A 26,118-nucleotide genomic window follows, 5' to 3' on the forward strand; every position below is an offset into this window, starting at 1 on the left:
GGTTAATCCGATTTAAATGAGAGAAATCGGCCACACAGGGCAATAATTCGAAGTTTCCAAGAACGCTGGGAACGTGTAGATCGAGTTCCCGCGGCAAAAGGACGAGTTCAGATTCCTCTTCAGTCCACCTTTAAGGCTCTCATTGTGCACAAAAACCAGCGTCGGCGTTGTGAACGGGAAAGCGGGCGGCCCACCTGCTATCTAGGTCACGTAATATTGTGACGTCATTACAACCTGCCCACTGTGGCAGGTGAGAGTTAAATTACTGATTGGTCGCGGGAGGTTGCTGGGGAAGAGAAACATGGGTCGCACATGCCCTACTGGTGGCTGTGTTTGAAACAGCCACCTGCCAGGCCAGTGGCGCATCGCTCAGCCGCTGCACCACTGCGCCAGGAGGGGTATAAGGACTTCCAGGTATTCGTGAATGTAAAGTAGAGAATGATATAGAATGACCGTGTTTGCGGATACGCACAAAGGACCCAAGGCAGTTGAAGGGAGCAATTAACGCTATCGGATCATACGCTTATGGCAGAGCTCAAGTGTCCTCTCAAGTTTTTTTTTACTCAAACATAGAGGCAACACTGAAAAGGTAGCATCAGGCAATCTACAGCAACTGGTATGAATTAAATTCGCTGCATTTGAAGTTGGAGGTATGGGGATGCAATCTAGAAACAAGTCGACAGAAAATCGCATGTGCTTTCAGAGCTTCAAATATTAAAACTTAAAATTCATCGATTTTTTTTTTCAACTTTGTATCTCTGGAACACAGATGAAAACATCTGAATGTCGCCGCGGTGGCTCAGTGGTTATCAGGCTCGGCTGCTGATCCGAAAGAAGCGGGTTCCCGGTCGCGGCGGTCGCATTTCGATGGAGGAGAAATTCTAGAGGCCCGTGTACTGTGCGATGTCAGTGCACATTAAAGAACCCCAGGTGGTCGAAATTTCCGGAGCCCTCCACTACGGCGTCCCTCATAGCCTGAGTTGCTTTGGGACGTTAAACCCGAATAAACCAAACCAACTAAGGTGCTATTTTCGACTCCCACCGTTGTCATTTAGGGCTATTTGCTTATCCATTAAGGACGTGAAAGTTAGTGAAACTGAAACATCACCGTTTTCAAATAATGTCATTCTTGGCACCATTTCTTTATCGAATATTTCGCGACTAAAAAGGCATTCTGCTGCGATCAGTTGATGAAATTTGCCTTTTTCTTGCAAACCGAGACATCTCTGCCAAGAATTTTTTTTTATTTTTAAGCTTTGGTAAGGGCATCGGATCAAGACCTTCCCATGTCCCGAGAATTGCCTGTCACTGGCCGGCAGATGGGTTCGCATACACGCATTGTCGATGCCGCAGGACACGTCACTCCTTGCGTCTCTCTTTCCCTGCTCAGAACCATCTCTACCCTCTTTCTATTAAAGCACTTCTCAGGCAAACAAATGTGGTTTCTTAGTCGGTCACTCCCGTTGCAAACTAAACGTTCTTTGTTATGTCCGTTGACGTTTATACTATAAGTGCAGCTCAGCTGCCGACACCGTGGTCTCACGTACGCTCCTGTGAAAGTTCACTGTGCCAACATTCCGTTAATCGGAAGTGGACGGTATTTTTTGCTAACTGCTTTTGTTCACGCTGAATCGCCTCCTAGCATCGAACTGTCCTGCATGAATTCCAGTTTAATCGGTTCGGCCTGGTTTCGGCTGCATACATTTGGAACCTAAGGTATAGGGGATGATCGATAGTGAACTTATGAGGCCAGCCCCCCCCCCCCCCCCCCCCACCCCCCACCCCCCACCCCCCAAAAAAAAACACAAAAGAAAAGACCTTTCTCTAATACACTACATTCGACTCCTATGCATGGCCTCTTAGTTCAAACTTCCGTGAAATGCTTAGTGGCATCCACGAGGAATTCCTGCGACTCTGTACACACAAAGCCGCCCTGCGCACACATCAGATGCGCCGCTGCATCCAAGGTGCTGACAGATGCATCGCCGGAGAAAACGGAAGTATGTGGCAGGACCGCTGCTGCCGCAATGAGGCGCACAGCAGAGGAAGGAAGGGAGGAAGCGGGCGCTTCGGCTCGTCTTTATTTAGAATGGAAAAGCGAGGCAGCGCTGTGCTCCGATCATCCACGCGGTCAGCGACGCGCGGTCGGCCCAGGAAGAAATGCGCGCGAGAGCAGGACCCCACCGCAGCCTTCGAGGTGCCGGGAACGTTGGCGGCTTTAGAGAAGGTAGAGCGAGCGGCCGACGCGACGTCCGTCTCGATCGAAAATAACTCGAGAGATATTTACGAGCCCCGGAATTCGCTGGGGGAGACAGTCTCGCGGCAAGCACACGGTCACGCTTTTGCCTTCCGGAGAGGGGTCTGTGCAGTGCCTACAGAAAGCCTTTTCCTGCAGTTTTTCCTGGTTTACTCGGATCCATGTTAAACAGTGCGAAAAATACGAAGGCAAACAACACGAGCGCTGATTTTCAACTGTTTAATATGGATAACAACCAACCGACGCAGCTTTGTTCTTCTTACTCGATCGGATTAATGGGACTGTATTAACAATCAGTACAGGTTAGTAGGTAGCCACTGAGCACCCAACTCGGAGCGACTGAGCGAAGCTCACAGGGTCTGCTGAGGTTATCGAGCATGCGCCATTCTTCCAAACCCCACGTACGGGCTCATGACAGAAAGCGAGCATCCTGTCTACTGTCTACACTAAAAGAGCTAGATCACTGCAGTTACTGATTGTGCTCATGAGTGTAATCATATTATCATTTGGGCACCTCCGCGGTGGCTCAGTAGTCGTGGCTCTCGGCTGCTGACCTGAAAGACGCGGGTTCGACCCCGACCGCGGCAGTCGCATTTAGACGGTGGCGAAATGCTAGAGGCCCGTGCACTGTGCGATGTCAGTATACGTTGAGGTACGGCAAGTAATCGAAATTATCCGAAGACCTCCACTATGGCATCCCTCATAGCCTGAGTCACTTCGGAACGTAAGCCGTATAAAAGTAAACGAAACCATATTATCATTTGGCCCCGACCACCATGCTCTTACGAAAGCGAAGCGCTGAAGTGATTTTACAATGAGGTTTTTGTGTGTGCTTAGGGGTGTGCAAATTCTAAGGAGGTCGGAATTCAATTCAAAGGTCTTGATTGTGGCGTACACATTGGCCCGCGTGATATCGCAAATCTGGACAACACATCTGGATTGAGTGAAGTGTGGAACCAGCTCCCCCACAGTGCAAAGATCTGGATTCGCTCTGGAAGAAAATATGAGCTTATTTGCCGTTCTTACTCAAAAGCGGTGAACATGGGTTACCATAATAAAATCACCATAACTAAATGTACCGATGCTATATCTAAGACTAACCAAATAATCTCAGTTCAATAAATTCAGCCCGACCAAATGTATCTTCTAATCTTGAGAACAGGCACGACGAACTAAAGTTTATTGTCGCTTTTTTTGTTTTCTGTTAGCTTCAGGCACCGAAGAAGTGGCGTCTTGAGGCAACAGTCACACAAATTGTGCGTAGAAGTGAACTGACAGCATTTGAAAGTAACCAAACACAAAACGGCTGACGCGTGCTTTGTGTTTCTTCTGCAGTTTCTACGGACAACTCTGATAATCTTACTGGGATCCCTGGTCCACCAAAGCCACCAAGGGTTCCTGAGCGGAGGCACAGACCGCGGCAACAACAACGGCAACCAGCTCGGCGGCCAGAACTCGCCTCCGCACAGCCTGATGGAAGCCTTGCAAGAAAGTGGGGGCTTCCGGGTGTCCGGCCCATACCAAGTCTCCGCGCCCTTTCCGATGCCCTCTGGATCCTTCTCAGGACCAGTGCCCTTCCAGGGAAGCCAAGGAGGATTCCATGGCCCCGGAAACAACCAAGACGGAAACGGTGGCAACTTTGGCGGCTCGGGAAATTTCCAAAGCAGCGGGAACTTCGCCAGACACACTGACAACTTCCAGGGACCGAGAGGCTTCCAGGGGTCAGCAAATTTCGCAGGCCCAGGAAACTTTCAAGGCTCCGGGAACTTTCAAGGCTCCGGAAACTTCCAGGGGCAAACTGGATTCCAGGGGCAATCTAACTTCCACAGCCAAGGCGGCAACTTCCAGGGGCATAGCGGCCATAGTGGATACGGTGGACAGGGCAACTTCCCTGGATCTCAGCGAGGATTCCAGGATGGCCCTGGAGGATCATTGGGTTTTCGCAGCCAATTCTCGCCTTCACTGACTCCTCGCGCTCCGGACACGCCGCACGTATCCATTCAGCCTGCGAGCGTGAAAGTGGTGTACGTTCCAGTAGTTTCTACAAGCATCAAAGCGTCCAGTCTCAGCAAGCTTACCGGTGAGCCCACTCACGGGAAGGACAGCACCAACTCCTACTTCACGGGCAGCGGACAGACGGGACCGTCTCAACAGGAAGTGTCTAAGCCGTCCTCTTACAGCACCGGCATAGGGTCTTACGGAGCGAAGCCAATAGGGACGGGCAAGGCCCATGGCCACACGAGCGGCGGTCACGCTACGATACCCATAATCATCATCCAGAAAGAGCATCATCCAGGCGTGAAGAGCACGCAACCTGCCTCCTTCCCAGCACCGACGTCCCAGGGGCCCCAGAGCCAGCAGGGTAGCTCGGCGGCAGCAGGAGACTTCTCCAAGCAAGCTTACGATCTCGGCACCAGAGGGCCCACACAGACGCAGCACCATCAGCAGCGGGGTCACCAGGAACACCACCAGCGCCAACAGCAGCGGAACCAGCAAACTCAGAACCTCCAGGAGCAGCATACTCACCATCAGCAGCACCACCAGCAAGTTGCTCAGCAACAACAGCAACAGCACCAGGATCATCGTCAGCGCCAGCAGCAGGTTGTTGGCCAGCGCGCGCCAGACAATGGCCACGATTCGGCACACCGCAGTGGGCACGGGGGAACCGGTGCCGTCATCCCGGTCATCATAATCCAGAAGACGCTACAGCAGACGCCGGGTCGGCAGCAGCACCAGCACCACCAGCATCAGTCCGGAGGCTACAACAACGTTCCCGCAGCGCCGCCTCCGGTGCGGGGACCCACGGCCTGGAGTCCGTGGAGGTAGGCGGCCGCTCCGAGCTGCGCCAGTTTATGCACGCTTATTGTCCCACACCCACCAGAAAGACAGCTATGCGAGCCATTAAATACGTAAAGGCGTCGGGCTTCCATCCCTGTTCGTAGACACGCGAGCGAAAGGAGTGAAGTGGTCGAGGCGCAAAACGTTGCAGGCCATTAAGAAATGGACTTGGAACAGATAACGAACTTGGTGGGGTGAACACGTGCCGGTGTACAAAAAGAGCAGCAAGGAAAGAGATGCAACTCGTTTATATTATTTCGCGCTGCTGTACAGTGTGCATTTCTGTAACTTTGAAGGCGAAAGGGGCCAGAATAGCCATTTGAACTACCATAGCGTCTTTTGTTCGCCAACCATTTGTTCATGCAACAAAGGACCACTTAGGAACTGCTGTATGGATTACACAAAACATAATTCATAGCTTTCTGCCCTTGTTTTTTTTCTTTCCATTAAGCACTGCACACTTATTTTTGATGCCTTTATGAAAACGTACGTTTCTATAGCGCACACCAAGCAGGAATGGTTAATTTATTTAATAAATCAAACTACGCGACAAGGACATAGCTGCAAGCAAGCCTGTGAAGGCAACCGCACACTGGCAAATACTCCTCAGAAATTCAACCAAAGTAAATCATAGTACACACACCGCCTGTATTTAGTATATTCCACGAAACGAACCACTTCGCGATATTTCATTAACTCAATCATGGGCATCGAAATCTCAGGTACGCTAAGTTCTTGAAGGGAACTAAAATGTGGCTATCTCACGATGTGGCGTTGATGGAATGCTAGAAGATCGAAACAATGATGCCATATGCACCACTTATGTAGCGGAAAAAACTTCGACAAATAAAGCTTTGGACATGTTTCTTTCTGTGATGTTTTGTTCTCAATTTGAATACGTAAGTAGTTCGCTCGATTCCATCGCTATCGTGCAAATATGAAAGCTAGGCATTTGCAGCGGATTGCTGCCATACATTTAAAAGGGTAAACATGTTCACGGTGTTCACGTTTGCACCAAAGGCTAATTTACTAGCACGGACCGGCACATGAGAGAAAGGATAACGCGGCCACAGATAGAGTGCTGATAAAGCTATTCGGCGAAAGCGGGCTCGATACCTTTTCTACATACGTGGCGCCTGTACTTGGAGAGAAGCTATGCAGTTTAGCTTGCAGAACGCTATTGTATAATCGGCGGCCATAAAGGTCTTTCCAAATGCAGGCAGCCGTGACATAGGCCATTGTGAAACGATCACCATGATCAAGAAAAAATTAGTAGTGGCTTAGCTCGGCTATGCCAGTATACACGCAGCGAAAGCTTGTTATCAGACATGCGACACAGCTGGCGAAACGAGCGGAGGCGAACGCAACGATGAGGCAAGCGGTGTGACGTCATACCAAACGGCGGCGGCGGCTCCGCGGCGAGGCGCGTGGTGTGACGTCATGCCAGATGGTGCGGCGAGCGCGCGGCTTCCGCCAGCTGCGGCGGTTGCTAGGCTCAAGGTCTCTGTGCCTCCTCGGAGCACCGCCACACCGAAATCGCAAGTTCGTGGCCAATGTAGCTTCGCTACAAAAACTCCAAGCGTGCCCGTGCAGCCATCAAAAAAAAAAGAAGACGCATTTCCTTGTGCGCACGCGCGCCAGCAATGTGAGCGTACGTGCGTGCTGGGACGCAGGGGATGCAGACAAAAAAGTTCAGTGATTAAAAATGTCCTTTTGTTCAGCTTTGTTTCAGTCCAGGTAGTTTGTCATGGTCGCCACAGTGAAGGCTCTGTTCAAGAGGTAGTTTTTCAACTTTGTCTACGGCTGCCTTGATGTTCGGTGTTTTTCGGTAATTCGCGGCACACTTCGTGACTGCCCCGAAGTGTGGCAGGTCTGGGGACTTCTTCGACGATATTCACAATCCGAACACATATATGGAGGTGAAAAGGGCGTGTGTTTCTGCAAGTTCAAACCCACACAAGTGCCACGGTCCCTGCGAGACCTCCAAACTATCCGGTCAATCACAAGTTGATACACAGATTTCCGGAAATGACCACACTCACAAGTCTGTTAGTAATAAATGGAAAAGGAACACGCCTGCAAATTTGTAATAGCTGGTCTACGTAGCTTGTTTGCCGAAGCTAAGAATCAGCTACGTCTATACCCAGCAATATTTCAAGGAGACAGATACCTGCGCGAAGGGCTTTGAGGACTTTATCATCATCATCATCAGCCTGCCTATAGCCACTGTAGGGCAAAGACCTCTGCCACATCTCTTCAATTAACCCGCTCCTGTGCCAGCTGCGCCCACCGTATCCCCGCAAACTTCCCAATCTCATCCGGCCACCTGACTTGCTGCCGCCTCCTGCTACGCTTGCCTTCTTTTGGAATCCTTTCCCTTACCCTGAGGCACCATCGGTTACCTTCTATTCGCATTACGTGCCTCGCCCATGCCCATTTCTTCGTGATTTCAACTATGACATCATTAATTCGCGTTTGTTCTCTGGCCCACTATGCGCTCTCCCTGACTCTTAATGTTACATCTATCATTTTCCTGTTCACACCTCGCTGCGTAGTCCTCAACGAATAATTTCAAGCAATTATGTTACCTTTCAAGTTTATGCCCCATATGCGTGAGCAGTGGCAATATGCAATCGTCGTATTCTTTCTTCTCGACGTGTTTACTTGCCAGTGCAAGTAAATACTAATGATATGAGAGTGTTCGAAAAATGCACTCCACCTCATTCTTATTCTCCTGGTAGTTTCACTGTACTGATCCGGGTCGGTAGTCACTGCCTGCGCTGAACAGGTATAGGTTTGGTTTGGTTTATGGGGTTTAACGTCCCAAAGCGATTAAGGCTATGAGAGACGCCGTAGTGGAGGGCTCCGGAAATTTCGACCACCTGGGGTTCTTTAACGTGCACTGACATCGCACAGTACACGGGCCTCGAATTTCTCCTCCAAAGAAATTCAGCCGCCGCGGCCGGGATCGAACCCGCGTCTTTCGGGCCAGCAGCCGAGCACCATAGCCACTGTGCCACCGCGGCGGCACGCTGAACAGGTATATTCCGTGACAAAATCCAATGCTTCGCTGCCTACAGATAACTATAGTGTCCTTCCGAGTCTATTGAACGTTACTTTAGGTTTCGTCGTATTAATTTTTATGCCCATCGTTCAACCTGTCTAGATCCTCGATCATCCTTTGTAATTCGTCATCTGAGTTCAGCAAAACAATTTCATCAGCATATAGGCGATTACTAAGTTATTCTCTACAGTCGAACCCTGGCCTACCAAATTCGAAAAGGATCGCGAAACTGTTCGGTAGATCGATAATTCAAGATATAAAAATTGCAAAAGAAAAGGTTTTGTGTAACCTAAAAGCAAGAATGCATTGCACTCACGCTTGACGCATTCTGGCAGCGCACTGGTGGCTTGGCGTTTCTACGCCTAACCTGGTTCCCATTGAATCTGCAGCGGAAGGTTTTGTAACTAGCTCCTTCCTATCATGAGATGTTTGATCCAGTTACTGCTGAACTATAAAAACAATATAATTTCATTAAAACTGAAGTACGGTAGGCTTCAACAAGGACTTCGGCAGCGAAACATGCCAGGAGAGGAATGCCGCTAGGGCTTAGCTAGCTTGACCTCACCGCATGACATACGCTAGATTGGGCAGTAAAAAAAAAGAAAATATTGCCAATGATTGCGTTACTTCCTAATGCGAAATTTGAGCGCAGCTCATCAGCTGTTCCAGCTTTTCGATAGATTGAGGCAATGAATTTGAGCAAGACATGTATGTGCAATTACAGACAACTTGTTACTTTAATGCCTCATACTGTCGTTAGCAGCCGTGTCGGCACAATTGTCTGCGTTCCGGCGTCACTAATTAAAAAATTCACTCTAGCTCTCTAAAGTGCTGCAAGGCGAAAGCGTTTCCTGGCGCACTGTTTTTCTTTATTTATTTTTATATTTTATTTTTTATTTTATTTTTGTTTGTTTTCTTATTTTTATTTCTTTTATTTTATTTATGAAACTCATGCATTCACCAGGTGCGCCTTTATTCATGCTCAAACACTGAGCATTCGTGGCGGAGTGGTAGCGTCTATATTGCCAAAGGCCCTGGTTCGATTACCAGCCTCGACACAGCTGTTTTTTCAGTGACGCCGAAATGCGGACACATTTGCTAACATACCTTGGTCACGACAGTATAAGGGATTAAAGGCTTTCACCTTAAAAGAAACTGCGACCAGGCTGGTAATCGAACAAGCTCCACGAAGGCTCAATGTTTGAGCATGATAAGCGCATCTAGTGAATGCATGGGTTTCATAAATGAAAAGAAGGAATAAAAATTAAAATAAAGGATAAATAAAAAGCAATAAAAACAATAAAAATAAGAAAGAACAAAATTAGAAATAAAATTAAAAATAAATTATGAAAAATAAAAAATAAAAACAATAAAAGTAAGAAAGAAAACAAAATGAGGAATATATAAAAATAAATAAAAATTCCCAGAGGCTCAGCTTGTTTAAGCCCGGAAATTGCGAAAGCAACTTCATTCGTTTCTTCAGCCCGCCGTCGTTTCCTAGCTTGAGCGAATCGTTGCAGCCTTGCCTTGTGCATGTCGGACGACATGGCCTGGCTGAAACGCACTGCGTGGTTACGCCGGGACGACTGCGACGAGCAAGGGTCGGAGCCCGATATATTTCCGACTGGCATGACGTCATCACAGCGAGCGCCTCCTCGCGGTAGCGGCGCGCAGCTGCTGCTCGGCGCACCGTGGTTACGCTGGGACGACCGCGACGAGACGAGTTGGGGCTCTGTCTCTCCGTCTGGCGTGACGTCACAGCGGAGGTCTAGCTAAAGGTCAAACGTGGTTACACCGCCGGGACGACGCTGAAGGGCTCAAACTGCGAGCAGTATTGCTTTCGCAACAAAAACAAACAGTGCGCCAGGAAAAGCTTTCGCCTTGCAGCACTTTAGAGAGCCAAAGTGCCCCCTGAATTTTTTTTTTCGCACATATTCCTTCTCCTCCCCACCCGATCAGGAACCCGATCCTAATCCGATCTATACCTTCAAAGATATTACAACCTATTATCAAGTCAGTCATCGCCTTTACGCTCGCCCATGTAAAGGCCTGAAGAAGGCGGATGAGCGGCAATTTCTCTGCCTTCTCACCAATACATTTCTGTGCCCGGCAGCACTAAAACATGTTGACCCCTCATTTAATGGCAGCTGCCCTCACTGTAGTGCGGTGTCTTCCGACACCTATCACATGGTGTGGGCCTGCCCCTCCAACCCGGCCATTCCCCCCATCCCCAACCCAACCCGGGAGGATTGGGAGGCGACCCTGCTCGGCTGCCATGACTTAGAGGCCTTAGTCGGGCGCGCCCGGGAGGCGGCCACCGCCACTGGGGTCCCGTACTAGGGACCTCCACCTAGTGTTTGTAAAGATGAGTCCCTTAAGGGCTGATCCAAACATCCTCCTGTCCCTTTTAATAAATGTTTTCACCACCACCACCTCCAAGAAACGCTATTGGTTGCAATAAAGGAAGCTTTGTGGCCGGAGAAATAGATGTATATATGCTCAACTAGCTGCACCAATGCCGGGTTCTCAGAGACGAGGCCTATTTCGCGAGGTTGTCACAGCCGGGGGAGGCGTTACGAGCGAGAGGAACGGGATGTTCTCCCGCGTAAGTAGTAGGAAATCCCTGTTTGTCTTTAAATCCACCTTGAAGTCCCCACCCACCCTGGCACTCTGGCAGGTGGCAGTTAATGGTTGATCGCGAAAGTTCGCTCACCGTTGTCAGCGCTCACGCATGCAGCCCACATCTCTCTCTTATCAGCTCACTTACCTATAAGGGCGATTCAGGTGTCCACTGACCCAGGGAGCCAGTTATGCGCACTTTCATGCATTTCTTGCAAAGTTGCACCTAATATACTCGACATCATACAAATCTGTCAAAATTAAACAAAGAAAACCAGACAACCAGTGGATAACGCAGGAAATTATGGAGTTGTGTTACTTAAATGATAAAGCCTGGCAAAACTCTAGGAAGGACCCTGAAAACACCGCACTTAGACAGCAATTTTGCACATTACGAAATCTTGTAACAGCCAAAACGCGACTGGCTAAAAGAAGATACCTATCCCAGCAGTTTGCACTGAACAGGAACGATGAAAAAAAGACATGGAAATTAGCAAACAGTTTAATGGGCCGGGTCAAACAGTCTACGATTGAGGAGACGACCGAAAAAACTTTCCGATGGAAGAAACACAGTCATTGTGTGAACTGTTTAACGACACATTCATTCACGCAACAGATAAGCTGCGCGTCGCTCATGGAACAAAACGTCTAGAATACAAGCCAATACTTACATGCGCACAAACAGCGGACCTTCCCGAGTTAAGAGAGGCTGAGTTGTGCAACAAACATCATACGTAGAATGAAGATGTTCAAGCCGCCAGGTTTTGATAAGATCCCTGTGCGCGATCTGTACTGCAACTTTAGCATATTAAAAGGTGTGATCCTCAAAATACTAAACGGCATATTAGAAACCGGAATAATGCCCAGAAAATTGAAAATATCGATAGTGAGGCCTGTGTATAAAAGCGGAAAAGGAAATGACTGCGCAAACTACAGACCGATTTCTATTAAATCTGCTCTCGCGCATATTTTGGGAAAACACGTGGGATCAGTTACGCAGTTTTTTTGCGAGACTTTTTCTCTAAATAACCCGGCACAATACGGCTTTACAAAGGACCGGAACAAAACTACGCTCTTAGAAGAATTCTCGAATTACGTTAACACCGCAACTGAAAACAATCATCTTACATTAGCTCTACTTTTAGACCTATCGAAAGCCTTTGACACTATTGATCACGCATTATTGTTGCAAAAATTAGAAAACATGGGTTTCCGGGGACGATTTCAATTCTTTCAGGGCTAGTTCACAGACAGAGCACAGTGTGTTAGAATTGATCATAAATAACGTGAATTTAAGGCGATCAAATTTGGTGTACCACAAGGAAGTACACTGGGCCCATTACTATTCAATATGTACGTCTCTGAACTCGGTTTTTTGGAATTAACGTCAAGAATCTTCAGTATGCAGATGACACAGCACTAGCACTAGAATTCACCGATCTTCATTTTGCAAGTAAAAGCTTTCAGCAGGATATATGCAAGGTAATAGACTGGCTTGCTCAAAACTCAATTTATTTAAACCGGCAAAAAACGAAACTTCTCTATTTTAGAAACCCGCACAAGCGAGTACTCCTAAAGGAGTCACTTTTTTTACCTGGCTCGCAATGCGATCCATGCACATGTATGTAATGTCATACCATTTGAACCTTCAGTAAAATATCTCGGAATAATATTTGATGAGCATATGACATAGACTAATCATGTGCAGTATATATGTAACAGGCTTAGAGCCGTGTCCGCGATGATGTACAACCTCAGAGGTAAGACTTCGATGCACTTAAGGCGCGTCATATTCAAGGCGCTAGCTGAATCTATTATAACCTACGGCATTACATTATATGGCACTTGCTCTGATCACAAAATGGGAGCCATAAATCGCATAATTAAAAGAATTGTAAACAGTAAAACCTATGGTACTATGTTGCAGGAGATTGATAAGGAGGAAAAATACAGTAGACTAGGTGTACTGGAAATGTGGGAACTATTTTATTACACAGTGCTCACATGTCATTACTTTACAAATTCTTTCAAATTACCCGTCAAGAAAAACGCTGCCTTAAGAAAGACAGAAGCTTATATCAAGCCGCGCTGCTTTACGCATTATGGGAAAAAGATAAGGAGATATTACGTGCCACAGATATTCAATGAACTTGGTGAAGAATTTTGCAATTTCAAAACAAAACGTAAAATGACTAAAGCAATAAGAAAATGGTGCTCATCCTTGCAGATAAATCACTGATGGCCTCTTGCATGCTATAATCTACTTTCCCTGTTTTTGCTATAATCTACTTTCCCTGTTTTTGCTTCAGATTTTAGAGTTGTTTAGATATGGCTCATTTCAAGTTATGATGACGTCTGTTCATGTTTGTTGTCGTTTTTCTGGAGTTGCATTCCTATTCGCTCAATATGCATACATAATTTTTGTGTAATACGCATGTACTAGTCTTCTTAAATTTATTGTTTTCTGGATAATCTTTTGTACACATTCGGTGATTCACCGTACTACCTGAACAACCAACAAGCACGCTGTGCTTAGGTTGGACGGGAAAACTCATGTACTAAATGAAGATGAATAAAATTTGATTTGATTTGAAATTTGATTTGATTCATGATCGGAGCATAAAGCGTCGTCAACGCAGAGCCAATGAACACAACGCCGACGGCCTATGGCTTGAGCGCCGCGTTTCTGGCACAATGTTGTCAATGCCAACGCATGCAGCGCTCATCTGTCAATAAAGCCATCCACAGGTTCATCCACCCCTTCGAGGGATCATACATCACCCTACTGGAGAAGGCACGAGAAAAATGTTTCGGCGATCACAATCCCCCGCGATACCAAGGAACGTATCGAGGAGCCGAAAACGAGAAACTCGACCGCCCCATAACTGTGGAAGAGGTTTACGCGGCCATAAGAAACAAAACCAGAAACACGGCAGCCGGAGCGGACAGAATCGACAACGCCCTAATCCGCAACCTGAGCGACGACCTCATACAAGAGCTCGTCAGTTTTCTTAACAAACATTGGGAGGCGGAGACGGTTCCCGAAGATTGGAAACACGCCGAAGTAATAATGATACCTAAACCTGGTAAAAAGCTACAAATTGAAAACCTCATGCCCAAATCACTCACGTCGTGCCTTGGCAAGCTCTACGAACGGGTTGTAACTTTAAGACTGCAAAATTACATGGAAGATAACGACTGTGTACCACATACCATGTTCGGCTTCAGAGCGAAGCTCTCGACGCAGGACGTTCTCCTCCAAATACAAGAAGATGTCCTGCGAAACGTACCTCGGACGGGAGAAAATGTCATAATGGCCCTGGACATCAAGGCGGCATTCGATAACGTCAGCCACGAAGCGATCCTTACGGGCCTAGACAACCTGGAATGCGGACGCAGAATCCACGGCTTCGTCAAAGCCTTCCTGTCCGATAGAACTGCCACCATCGGCATAGGAGACCTTCGATCGGACAAAATTCGCACTCCAAACAAGGGAATACCCCAAGGGTCAGTTATCTCACCCCTACTCTTCAGCATAGCTATGATAGGCCTAGCTCGAAAACTAGAGAACATCGAAGGCATCAGGCATGCAATGTATGCTGACGATATAACAGTCTGGACAAACACGGGCTGTCTCGGAGATAAGGAAGAAAGGCTACAGCAAGCGGCCTCTTGTGTAGAGCAATGCCTCGCAGAAAGAGGACTCGCATGCTCGACTGAGAAATCGGAACTGCTGAGAGTCTGGAGAGGCAAGCAAAACCGGACCGTCCCAACCAACGAGGACCTAAAACTCAACGTCTACCTAGAAGGGACACCCATACCCGAAAAGACAACAATAAGAATTTTGGACATGTGGGTTCGATCCAACCAGCGCAGTACTCACACTTTTACCCTACTGAAAGCAACCACGCTACAAGTCGCACGCATGATCACCCGCATCACCAACAGGCAACATGGCATGCGTGAAGAGGACACACTAAAACTAGTCAGAAGCCTAGTAGTTAGTCGAATCACGTACAGCCTACCCTACCAGTGCCTCAACAAAAACGAAATACAACAAGCGGATGCCCTGCTACGCAAAGCGTATAAGACAGCGCTCCGACTACCACGCAACATGTCTACAGAAAAACTCATGGCCCTGGGATTGCATAACACCTTTGAGGAGCTACGAGAGGCGCAGCTTGAGTCGCAAAAACTCAGGCTGTTGCAAACAACGACTGGAAGAGCGCTCCTGCAGAGGCTCGGATACCGCGAGCAGATGCGAGAAATGTCGAGGACGGCAACGATCCCAGACGAGCTTCGCAAGACCCTCAAGGTAGCTCCAATACCAAAAAACATGGATCCCAACCTCCATCGAGGGAGAAGAGAAGCGAGGGCCGAATTCATTGAGAAAACATACGCTCGTCAAGCCACGACCGTGTATACAGACGCGTCTTGGAGAGGAGGAGATACCAAAATCGCTGTAGCGGCGGTGGTCGATACATCTTTACGCGAAATGACCAGCGCGTCTCTCCGAGGCTGCACAGCTGCAGAGTCCGAGGCAGTAGCCGTTGCTCTAGCGGTGGCGGAGGGCTATAGAACCGGGCGGTCACTAACAATACTCACGGACTCTCAAACAGCCTGCCGAAATTACATGAATGGCAGGATAGGTCGTCACGCGCTCCGTATACTCCTTGCAGCGAGCGACAGAATTAAAAACAAGGAAGAACAAAGCGGCAATATCTCACACAAAATTGTGTGGGTACCGGGGCACACGGGGGTGGCAGGGAACTATAGAGGCCGACAGGATAGCTCGAGGATACATTACTTTCCGAGCATCCGACGAGACCGCGGAACTCGCGCCAGCACCCAGGGAATACTCGGCCATATTACAAAACTATAGAGGCAGAAGAATGCGATATCCCCCACCGCACAAATCTCCCAGCAGAGAGGAAGCTGTCACTTGGAGACAATTACAAACAGCCTCTTTCCCAAACCTACATATACTAAACAAAATGCACCCTACGATATACACGGACAAATGTCCCTGGTGAGACGAAAAACCTACTCTATACCGCATCACATGGGCCTGCCAAAACATACACGTGGTCCCCAAAATACAAAACCAGAGTGCGGAGCAGTGGGAGACTCTGCTGTCCAGCGACCGCTGCGAAGACCAACAAGGTCTGGTACAGCGAGCTCAACGGGCGGCAGTGGCCAGCGGAGCCCTGGACTGAGGGCAACCGACCACTGATTAGAGGCGGACGACTTCGACAGAGAAGGCTCCTGGGCGTAGAACCAAGACGTCTCTGAAGATGCCCCCAAACCGCAGGAAAAACCATTAGTGTAAATAAAGTTTTCCCTTCCCTTCCTACCGCCATGCAGCTCAAGGCACGATTCAGGTGTCCACTGCTCCAAGAGGGCAGTTATGGGACCGATGCGCATTCCCTCTGGTTCAGGTGTCCACCGAGATGTGTGAGACAGATACTGCGCATTTCCTTTCCATAAACACTTGAGTGCAGTGGGGTCGTGCGGGGACCCTGGGGCGTGCCCCGAATTTCTGTTGAAATAAAGTTTTTTTTCTCTCTCTCTCTTCAAAAACCAATTTACCAATTTTACCCCCTGCTTTCCAAGCTCCCACTCCATTGGTTTCGCAGCTTAAAGGGCGTCCACTGCTGGTTACAACGGACAACGGCGACGGCAGCGACGGCAGCGACGGCAGCGACGGCAACGACGGCAACGACGGCAACGACGGCAACGACGGCAACGGCAAGGGCGACGGCGACGCCGCGAAACGCAGAAACGGGCGCCAAAGAGCTGCGCTCTAAAATGAATGGTCCAGCTTGAACCAACAAATGGCACAACGGGCTTGCAGCAAGAGGAGTACAAGAGGCAGCTGGTCACCCTTAAAAACACGTTTACCTCGTCACGCGGTTTCACAGCGCTGCGCTGCCAGCAGTTGTCCAGGGGTGCGCAGCGCTTGTTTGTCTTTTTATGCGTGTTTTAGAGCACAGTTTTTTGGCACCCGTTTCTGCTTGTCGCGGCGTCACTGTCGCCGTTGTCCGTTGTAACCAGCGATGGACACCTCAGTCACGCTTTAAGGTGAGAAACCAATAGAGCGGGAGCTTGGAAAGCAAACGAAAGGCGCATAACTGCCCTCTTGGAACAGTGGACGCCTCAATCGTGCTTTAAGCGACGTGGCGGTAGTGGCAGATGTGCGCTGCACGCGTTGGCATTCACAACGTTGTGCGCATTGGCAACGTTGTGCCAGAAACGCGGCGCTGAAGCCTGTGGGAATCTGGCTTTCCGCCGTCGCCTTTGCGCGGCTGTGCCGGCCTACCGCGTCGTTTCTCCTCTTTCCCTTGCTCCCGCCTCAGGCGGTGGAGAGGCGGCTGGGTGACTAATCACTGTCATTTAGCCACAGCTCCGCCCCGGCTCCCCAAGGGCCTTTGCCATTGGCGCCTTTTGGCGGGAATTCGGGACCCCGCTTTGGGCGGCCGCGCGCCGCGCGACCGTCCGAGCGGGGCCCCGAGAGAGAGATCCCTCCGAGACAGCGTAAGGTGCGTACGTTACTGTTTGTCCGTGCCGGCCTTTGCCGTTCGGACCAGTGCTTACTCGAGCTCGCCCGCACGTGTCCTCTGACCTGCAGCGGCTCGAGCCTGTCCAGCGGGGTCCAGCGACCTCTGACAGGCGTACCTTGCGTTGAATGCCCACTCTCTCTCGCAACCGGCCCAACGGTCGACACGAGAGAGAGATCACAGCACTGCCGCGGGGACATTCTCCTGCCGCGGCGTGCTAGCGGTGCGCATTACTCGAGTCGCTTCGTGCGCGCAGCGGAGCCTTGCTCCTCGCGCGCCCCCGGGACGGGGTGACTATTGAGTGCGTGTGTACCTGCTGGAGGACGATGTGAATAAACGTCTCCTTTGTGAACTTGGAGGCCTATTTCTTTGCGGCGAATCGCTCTCCTCCCAGCGGAGGCTGAGTGCACTGCATCGGTGTCCCAGTGTGTGTGTGGTGACGGCTGATCGGGGCCCTTGGCTCGCGCGAAGCTCGAACCCGCGGTGGGTGGTGGCCTGTGTCCACTTAGGAACCCATAACTGGCGCCCAACGTGGGGCCCGAATTCACGACCCTGAGATTAAGAGTCTCATGCTCTACCGACTGAGCTAGCCGGGCAGGTCGCCTTGCCGATCACGCTTGCGCACCATGTCTACCCCCAGCGGGGCACTCGGTAGCTACATGTCGGCTCCCTACGGAGTTGTAGCGTCGTTTGATCCGCTGGCTGCTGTTCCTTCGAATAGCCAGACACCGTGGTTGGCCGCGGCCCCCGTTGGGGTTTACGGCGCCACAACCCAAAATGTCGACCACGCGGCTCCCATTGGAGCTGTATCGGAAGCACCCTGCGGTGCATCCGCTGGTCACATGCCTCAGCTGTGCACGCTTTCCGCCCAGTGCGAAAGCAGTTCGTGTCACGCTGCCGCAACCGGCAGTTTCGAACAGCAGCAGCCGTGCCCCGCGAGCAGTCAATTCTGCTTTGGGAACGGCGAGGCGCTGGCCCGGTTCCCTGCGGAAACCGCGCCGCTCATCGAACTAGGAGCCTTGCCTCCCTCGTTCGTGCAGCCCGCCCAAGTCTCCACTGAGGCCGGGGCGCAGGCGCTGCTAGCCAGTGCTGCCCAGATGATCCAGTCGCTGTCAGGGGCTGTTGGGACACTTTTGGCCACGCCGAAGTTGTCTCACCCCGCGGTCAAGTTGCCCATGCCAACATACCGCGGGTATGATGACCTACTCAGTGCCCGGGATTTCCTTGAGTCCCTCACCCATTATCAGAGAACTATGGGTCTCACTGAGCAGGTGGTGCTTGCACACATCATCCCCGCAGCGCTAACTGACACGGCAGCTCGGTGGCATCGGCTTTCCGGCCACCGGGCAGCGACTCTCGAGGAGTTCCGTGCAGCATTCCTGCGCGAATTCCTGCCCGCTGACTACGAGCGTAGGATGCGGCGAGAGCTGGAGCTCCGTACTCAGGCTCCGGATGAGTCGCTGCAAGAGTATGTTCGTGCGATGGAAGACCTTTTCTCAATCGCCGAGCCCAGAGCCTCGAACGAGGAGCGTGTCGAAAGGACGATCAGGCAGGCACATCCGACCTTTTCGGCTTACCTGCGCGGCGGCCGATTCCGAGATTTGGAGGAGCTGGCCGCCGAGGCAAAGCGCATTCAAGGCGACATTCTCGCCGCGCGCGCCTATCGTCCGCCACCGCCGGCAAGCGAGGCCCTTGAGCCACGCTGTGCATGGAGAGGGGCCTTGCCCTTACCCAACCGGCGACCACCCGCACAACCTGCCTTTGCAGCTGTTAGCGGGCAAAACGAGCCATGGGAGTTGAGCGAAAGAGCTCTCGATCCCTACTCGTACGGGAGACGGGCAGCCTGCGCTGCACCGTTTTCTGAAGCGCGTGCTGAGGGGCGCCAAGCCCTCCAACGCACAGCGGAGGGGGAAACCCGACTCGGCCGACCCTTTGGTCGTGCAGCGGGCGGACCCAGGCAGGGAGAGGCGCCATTGTCCCGCGACCAAGCTCGCGGCGGTGTGCGCTGTTTCCGCTGCCAAGAGAGGGGCCACTTAGCAAGAGAATGCACCGTAGCCAGGCCTCCTGCGAGGCAGGGAAACGGCGGCGGGGGTCGGTCGTAAAGGGACCACCGGCCCAATCTCTGCTAATTCCCTCTGCGTACAGAGCAAGCTGCCTTGCTAATGCGCACGCGCCGTTTATTCCGGTCACCATTGCTGGCCGCGAATTTTCGGCGTTACTGGATACGGGAGCCAGCGCTTCCTTGTTCGGTGAAGAGGTGTTGTCCCACTTGCAAAAGCACTCTGTGCGCTTGCGGGACTGCCGTACGGCATTCAACCTTGCGAAAGGCGTAGCCCATTCGGCTGGCGCCGCGAGGCTGACTGTCAGGTGGGGAGAGCGGACGAGACGCACGCGTTTCATCCATCTCCCGGGGCTCAGTGTGCCCATGATTCTCGGACGGGACTTTCTCCTGAAAACCGGGATCGTGGTGGACATTGCGAATGGCGGCTATCGCGACGGACCATTTTCCCAGCTTAAGCCGTTCATTAGCCCACCGGCGTCAGTATCTGCCTGCGCAGTGAAGGCGTTCGGAGAGTGCCACGCTCAGCAGACAGGGCCACGCCCTTGTGTAGAGCGTTCCGTCGTTCAGCCTCCCCATTGGGACCGAGCGGCGCGGCACGACCAGGCACCACATCCGCTGGCCGCCTGTGCGGTAACATTGGATGACACACAGAAGGCTCGTTTGACAGCGCTATTGCGTCAGTACGATGAGCTCTTCACGGATCAACCTGGCTGTACCACTTTAGTGAGCCACAAGATCCACACTGGAGACGCGCTTCCTTTGAAGTGCAACCCTAGACCCGTCAGCCTTGCGAAAAGGCAGGTGATTGATGGGTTGCTGGATGAGATGCTGTCGGCGGACATTATCCGCCGCTCGTCCAGCGCCTGGGCGTCTCCGGTGGTGTTGGTGCCTAAGAAAGATGGCAGCCACCGTTTGTGTGTGGATTATCGCCGTCTGAATGCGCTGACTCGCAAGGATGCCTATCCGCTCCCGACGATCAGCTCAATCGTAGGAAACCTGGGCAGCGCGCGGTACTTTTCCACGCTAGATGCCTCCAAAGGTTACCTACAGGTCCAGATGGCTGACACTGACCGGTCCAAGACCGCGTTCACGTGCCACAGAGGGCTGTTTGAGTTCACTCGTATGCCCTTTGGTCTCTGCAATGGTCCTGCGACTTTTCAGAGGCTCATGGACCGCGTCCTGGGGGAAGCGAAATGGTCCCACGCCATGTGCTACCTGGACGATATCGTGATTTATTCACGAACCTTCGATGAGCACTTAGGCCACATTGCCGACGTGCTCGAGAGGGTACGGGCTGCTGGGATGACTTTAAATCCTGCGAAAGCCAAATAGCGCGGACCCGGGTTCAGTTACTAGGGTTCACGCTGGGCGAGGGCTCCATTGAGCCTGATGCGGAGAAACTTCGAGCCATACTCGAATTTCCCGCGCCCAAGGACGTACGCGGCCTGCGCCGTTTTCTGGGAATGGCCAATTTTTATCGGTCGTTCATCCCGTCCTGTGCCTGCGTGCAGGCACCCTTGACCAAGCTCTTGGGAAAGACTGCAGCGTGGCGATGGGGGCCCGAGCAAGAGCGATCCTTTCGCCTCCTGTCTAGTGCCATTGCCGAGACAGCGCAGCTCAGGCTACCCGACCTGACCAGACAGTTCGTAGTCCAGACTGACGCGAGCGATCTGGGTTTAGGAGCAGTTCTCCTACAGGAATTCGATGGCGTGTTGCAACCGCTGGCCTTTGCCAGCCGCTCCTTGCTGCCCTCGGAGAGGAATTATTCCGTGACCGAGAAGGAGTGCCTCGCCATCGTGTTTGCACTGCGCAAATTTGACGTCTACCTTGATGGAACGCAATTCGTGGTGCAGACAGACCACAGTGCGCTCAGTTGGCTGATGCGGCTCCGCGAGCCTGCGGGTCGGCTGGCGCGCTGGGCTCTCCTGATACAGCATTACGACTTTGCGGTGCAGTATCGAAAGGGGAGCACAAACGTGGTAGCTGACGCGCTATCCCGTGCCCCACTCGCCAGCGGCGCTTTGACGCCTGTAGGCGGAGGGGGCGAAACAGCGGACGAGCCGCCGGGCGGCAAGGAGGGGGAGCCCGGAAACGGGTTAACCCATTCCGCTAACCAGGCAAGCAGCGCTTCGCAAAGAGGACGAGAGGCGAAGCTCTTCGTGAGCGCCTCGGAGTTGCCGACGCGAACGGAAATTTTGGCTGCAAACCTGAGTGGGGACGAGACCACGCTCCCCTCTGGGATGACTGGAATCGTTTTCAGCCGTGAAGAGCTACTGAAAGCCCAGCAAAATGACCCCTTTTGTCGCGTAATGAGCGACGGTCTCAGGGAGACGGAGCGCCGTGACGCTACTGGTATTGTAGCGGGCGCAGGGGGGCAGGAGCCAGCGTGTGTCGCGGCGAACCCCGGGGATTCATATTTGCTGGACAATGACGGGCTCGTGCTGAAGTACATAGCCACCGATGACGAGTCCATCGACCCGTTCAAGGTGGTTATCCCCAAAAGTCTGAGAGGCGCACTTTTGCGATTCTCTCATGACGAACCACTGGCCGGTCATCTGAGTGGCTCCAAAGTTTTTGCAAAACTGAGTCAATCGGTGACGTGGCCCGGCATGAAGCGTGACATTTTCCGCTATTGCCGTTCCTGCCATGTCTGTCAAGCGGTGAAGTCACGGGGCGGCAAGCCGCCTGGAATGATGAAACCAATTGACAGTGTGCGTCCGTGGCAGATGGCCACCTGCGATTTGATGGGGCCTTTCCCCAGGAGAAAGCAGGGGTTCATTTACCTGATGGTAGTCGCTGACCACTTTTCCAAATGGGTTGAGTTGTACCCCCTTCGGAAAGTGTCAGCACGAGCGGTGCTGGATAAACTCCAGGATGTGTTCTGTCGGTTCGGCTTTCCGGAAAAACTGATCACGGACAATGCGTCCTATTTCACCGCTCGGGTGTTCGGTAACACGTGCCGTTCCCTCGGAATCGAGCACTACACCACTTCACCCTACCACCCCCAGTCCAATTTGACCGAGCGAATCAACCGAACGCTCAAGCCAATGCTGGCGGCCTTTGCCGAGTGTCAAAAGGATTGGGCAGACCATTTGAGCGAGTTTGCGTTCGCCATCCGAACAGCTGAGAATCGCTCAACTGGTTTCTCTCCCTCCTTCCTCAATTTCGGGAGGGAGCTGGCGAATCCGATGTCAAACGTCGTGCAGAGCCAGCTCGGGGATGAGCAGACGCGGGCAGACTGCTCTGCTTATGCGTCGACGCTTCGGGACCGGCTTGATCGGGCTCTCAACAGAGCAAGGCAGAGTTTGGCGGCAGCCAGAGCCCAACAGAAGGCTCAATATGACCGCAAGCACCGCCGCCTGACTTTTCAGGTGGGTGATCTTGTCCTGAAGCGCAACCACGTTCTTAGCGATGCCAGCAAGGGGTTCTCAGCCTCGCTCGCTCCTAAGTGGCTTGGTCCGTACCGAGTGGTCAGAGTCTGGTCGCCACTCGCGTACCTGCTGGAGGATCCCCTTACGGGGAAAACCAGCCGTGCCCACATCGCAGACCTGAAGGCCTACGCGTCACGGTCTGACGAGCTTGCGCCGATACCCATTGGTATCAAAGGCAAGCGCAAAGGCACAACTGGTGCTGCGGAACGCAAGCGTACGGAGCACCGGTACAATCTGAGGCGACGGTCACCGGTGTGATTAATACCGGACGGCGGACTTTTTCCGCAACCGAAGGCACGCAGCCTCAGCTAGCTGGCGAGCTTTCTCGTCAGGCCCTACCCAGGCAAAGCGCGGTGTGTTATTTTTTTTTTGTTTTTGCAGCATGCTCAGTTCCAGCCTTGTGTGTTTATCTATTAGTTTATTTATTTGTTTTGTTTGAGTCAGTTTCTAGCCACTTTCGTTTCCCCGCTTGTACATCTGTTTTCGTTCTACCGTACCGAGATGTACATAGGCAAACTTCAGCCCGCTCGTGCTTGCTCTTATCTTCTAGAAGGAATAGATTGGATTAGGTGTCGTTTGTACAGCGCGCCTTTTCTCATTTCCGGCCCGACTGTGGGTGGCGGGCTCGTTAAGGAGCCGTGTGTGGCGGTGCGAGTTTCGTGCGGCCCGTATGACGGGGCGTTTGGGGCGGAAAGTGCACCCTTTGACCCTCGCCGCGGCGCCTCTGGACGCTTCTGATGAGGGGATCGTTGTCGCCGACCAGCGTCCGCGCACTTGCCGGTGTATGCGTGGTTGTGGCTGTGACTGTGTGCGCGCGTAACCATGAGCCAAGGCTACGCCTGTGAGTTGTGCCGTTGTGTCCTTCTGCGTGAGCGCGAGGATGAGAAGGACCCCTCGCTGTGGACAAGGTTACACATCTGGACGCCGCCGAACGTCCTCGCCCGTTTCAGCCGGCGTGAAAGGGGTGCACTAACTTTCTTGTGCCCGAACCTTGTGCCCGAACGGGATGTCGTGTCCAAGGGCGCGAGGTCAGTGCTCTGCCGCGGCGCCTCGCGACGCTTCTGATGAGCGGATCGTTGTCGCCGACCGGCTTCCGCTTCTGTGCCGGTGTCTCTCTGTGGTGAGGTGCGCGTGCCCAAGATCAAAGGCAGCGCGGACGAGTGGGGAAGAGGAGGACAGCGCCCCTTTCCCGCTGGGGTTCCCACTGAAGGTCCCCGCAGTTTTGGCCGTGTCTTCATAGCGTGCTGCTGCGTCGAGAAATCATCTGAACAAATCGAAGATGGCACCAACGCAGGAGGTCCGCGGAGCGCTGAGCGGTGGGACGACGGCGTCACAGGCGAAGAAGTCACAGGCGAAGAAGAGGCGACCAGATATCCGTCGACGTCGACAGGTCCGTCCGGCACCGCCGGTTACCAGAGTGACGTCGCCGTCCCGGGCCACTCCTACCCCAAAAAACGCAGCGTCGCCGTGTGGACTTGTCAGGAAGGCCGGGAGCCGCCGCTGACCTTTTTCAGCGATGCCCCTTGGAAGGCCCAGCGCCGCGTTAAGACCAGGACACCAATGGACTGCGTGCCACGGCCGTTCCGCGGCCACACGGTGGGAGAACACGACCAGGCGGCAGCGGGAGCACGCCTACCAGTGCCCGACGGCGTGGGTTACTGCGACATGTGCCGGGTGGCCGTGTATTTTCCGGCGCACTGCACAGGGCGCGTGCACCGGCGGGAACTGGAGCGGCGAGCGAAGGCGGAGAAAGAGGAGCAACAGATTGAGAGGAGCGCTGCCGTTGAAAGCCGGAGCCTGGCGGAGCGGCCCGCGGCGGGTGATCTCCCAGACCGGGAGCTTGCGGCGCTTTGCCGCCGGCGCGCGGAGACCAACCCGGAGTTCGCGGCGCTCTTGAGTGCCGGATTGCCGGCGTCTGGCGGCAGCCGGTCATACGCGTCTCCAGGATCTAACACACTGGGCGAAGTGCTGTCGGGCGGCGGGTCCTCCTCGGGGTCGTCGGACGGCACCGACATCTTGGTGCTGAATTTCGATGACCTCGTGGACGACATGGGACCGTCGTCAGTGGCTGTAGCTCCGCCGGGTCACCCTGAAGGACGTGAGTGACCGAACGGCCGAGTAGGCCGCGCCATCGAACTTTGGCACGGACTGCCTAACGTGCTGTGGCATGCACCGCGCATTGTACCGTGTATATAATCTGCGTGCTGTTTAGTGTTATTGAAGCGTACGCAAGTGTTGTTTTGCCTTGTTTTCCGTTGTTTGTGTTGTTTTTTTATTACGTTGTTGTGGCTGGAACTGAAGTGTATCTAGTTTTTTTTGTGTATTCATTTCTTTATTTTGGAACTGAAGTGTAGCTAGTTTTTTTTTGTGTGTATTGATTTCTTTATTTTGGCCGCGTGCTTTGCCGATGGGTAGGAGGGCATTTAAGGAGAGGGGGATGTGGGAATCTGGCTTTCCGCCGTCGCCTTTGCGCGGCTGTGCCGGCCTACCGCGTCGTTTCTCCTCTTTCCCTTGCTCCCGCCTCAGGCGGTGGAGAGGCGGCTGGGTGACTAATCACTGTCATTTAGCCACAGCTCCGCCCCGGCTCCCCAAGGGCCTTTGCCATTGGCGCCTTTTGGCGGGAATTCGGGACCCCGCTTTGGGCGGCCGCGCGCCGCGCGACCGTCCGAGCGGGGCCCCGAGAGAGAGATCCCTCCGAGACAGCGTAAGGTGCGTACGTTACTGTTTGTCCGTGCCGGCCTTTGCCGTTCGGACCAGTGCTTACTCGAGCTCGCCCGCACGTGTCCTCTGACCTGCAGCGGCTCGAGCCTGTCCAGCGGGGTCCAGCGACCTCTGACAGGCGTACCTTGCGTTGAATGCCCACTCTCTCTCGCAACCGGCCCAACGGTCGACACGAGAGAGAGATCACAGCACTGCCGCGGGGACATTCTCCTGCAGCGGCGTGCTAGCGGTGCGCATTACTCGAGTCGCTTCGTGCGCGCAGCGGAGCCTTGCTCCTCGCGCGCCCCCGGGACGGGGTGACTATTGAGTGCGTGTGTACCTGCTGGAGGACGATGTGAATAAACGTCTCCTTTGTGAACTTGGAGGCCTATTTCTTTGCGGCGAATCGCTCTCCTCCCAGCGGAGGCTGAGTGCACTGCATCGGTGTCCCAGTGTGTGTGTGGTGACGGCTGATCGGGGCCCTTGGCTCGCGCGAAGCTCGAACCCGCGGTGGGTGGTGGCCTGTGTCCACTTAGGAACCCATAAGCCTTAGGCCGTCGGCGTTCATTGTGTTCATTGGCGTTTACACT

At 52.6% G+C, this 26,118-nt stretch overlaps 1 protein-coding gene across 1 annotated transcript in view; it reads right to left on the bottom strand.

Moving 5' to 3' along the window:
* Gycbeta100B (guanylate cyclase soluble subunit beta-1-like) overlaps nucleotides 1-5,093 on the bottom strand; it is a 90,784-nt gene extending 85,691 nt beyond the window's left edge. Inside the window, exon 1 of the mRNA XM_089563304.1 lies at nucleotides 4,784-5,093. Coding sequence (XP_089419430.1) covers nucleotides 4,784-4,840 — 57 coding nt within the window. The 5' untranslated portion in view covers nucleotides 4,841-5,093. The remainder of the gene's footprint in view (nucleotides 1-4,783) is intronic.
* Between the last annotated feature and the right edge of the window lie 21,025 nt (nucleotides 5,094-26,118).

The sequence above is a fragment of the Amblyomma mixtum genome, chromosome 1, assembly GCF_055824585.1.
Source record: "Amblyomma mixtum isolate Tamu chromosome 1, ASM5582458v1, whole genome shotgun sequence".
NCBI classification, from domain to species: Eukaryota; Metazoa; Arthropoda; class Arachnida; order Ixodida; family Ixodidae; genus Amblyomma; species Amblyomma mixtum.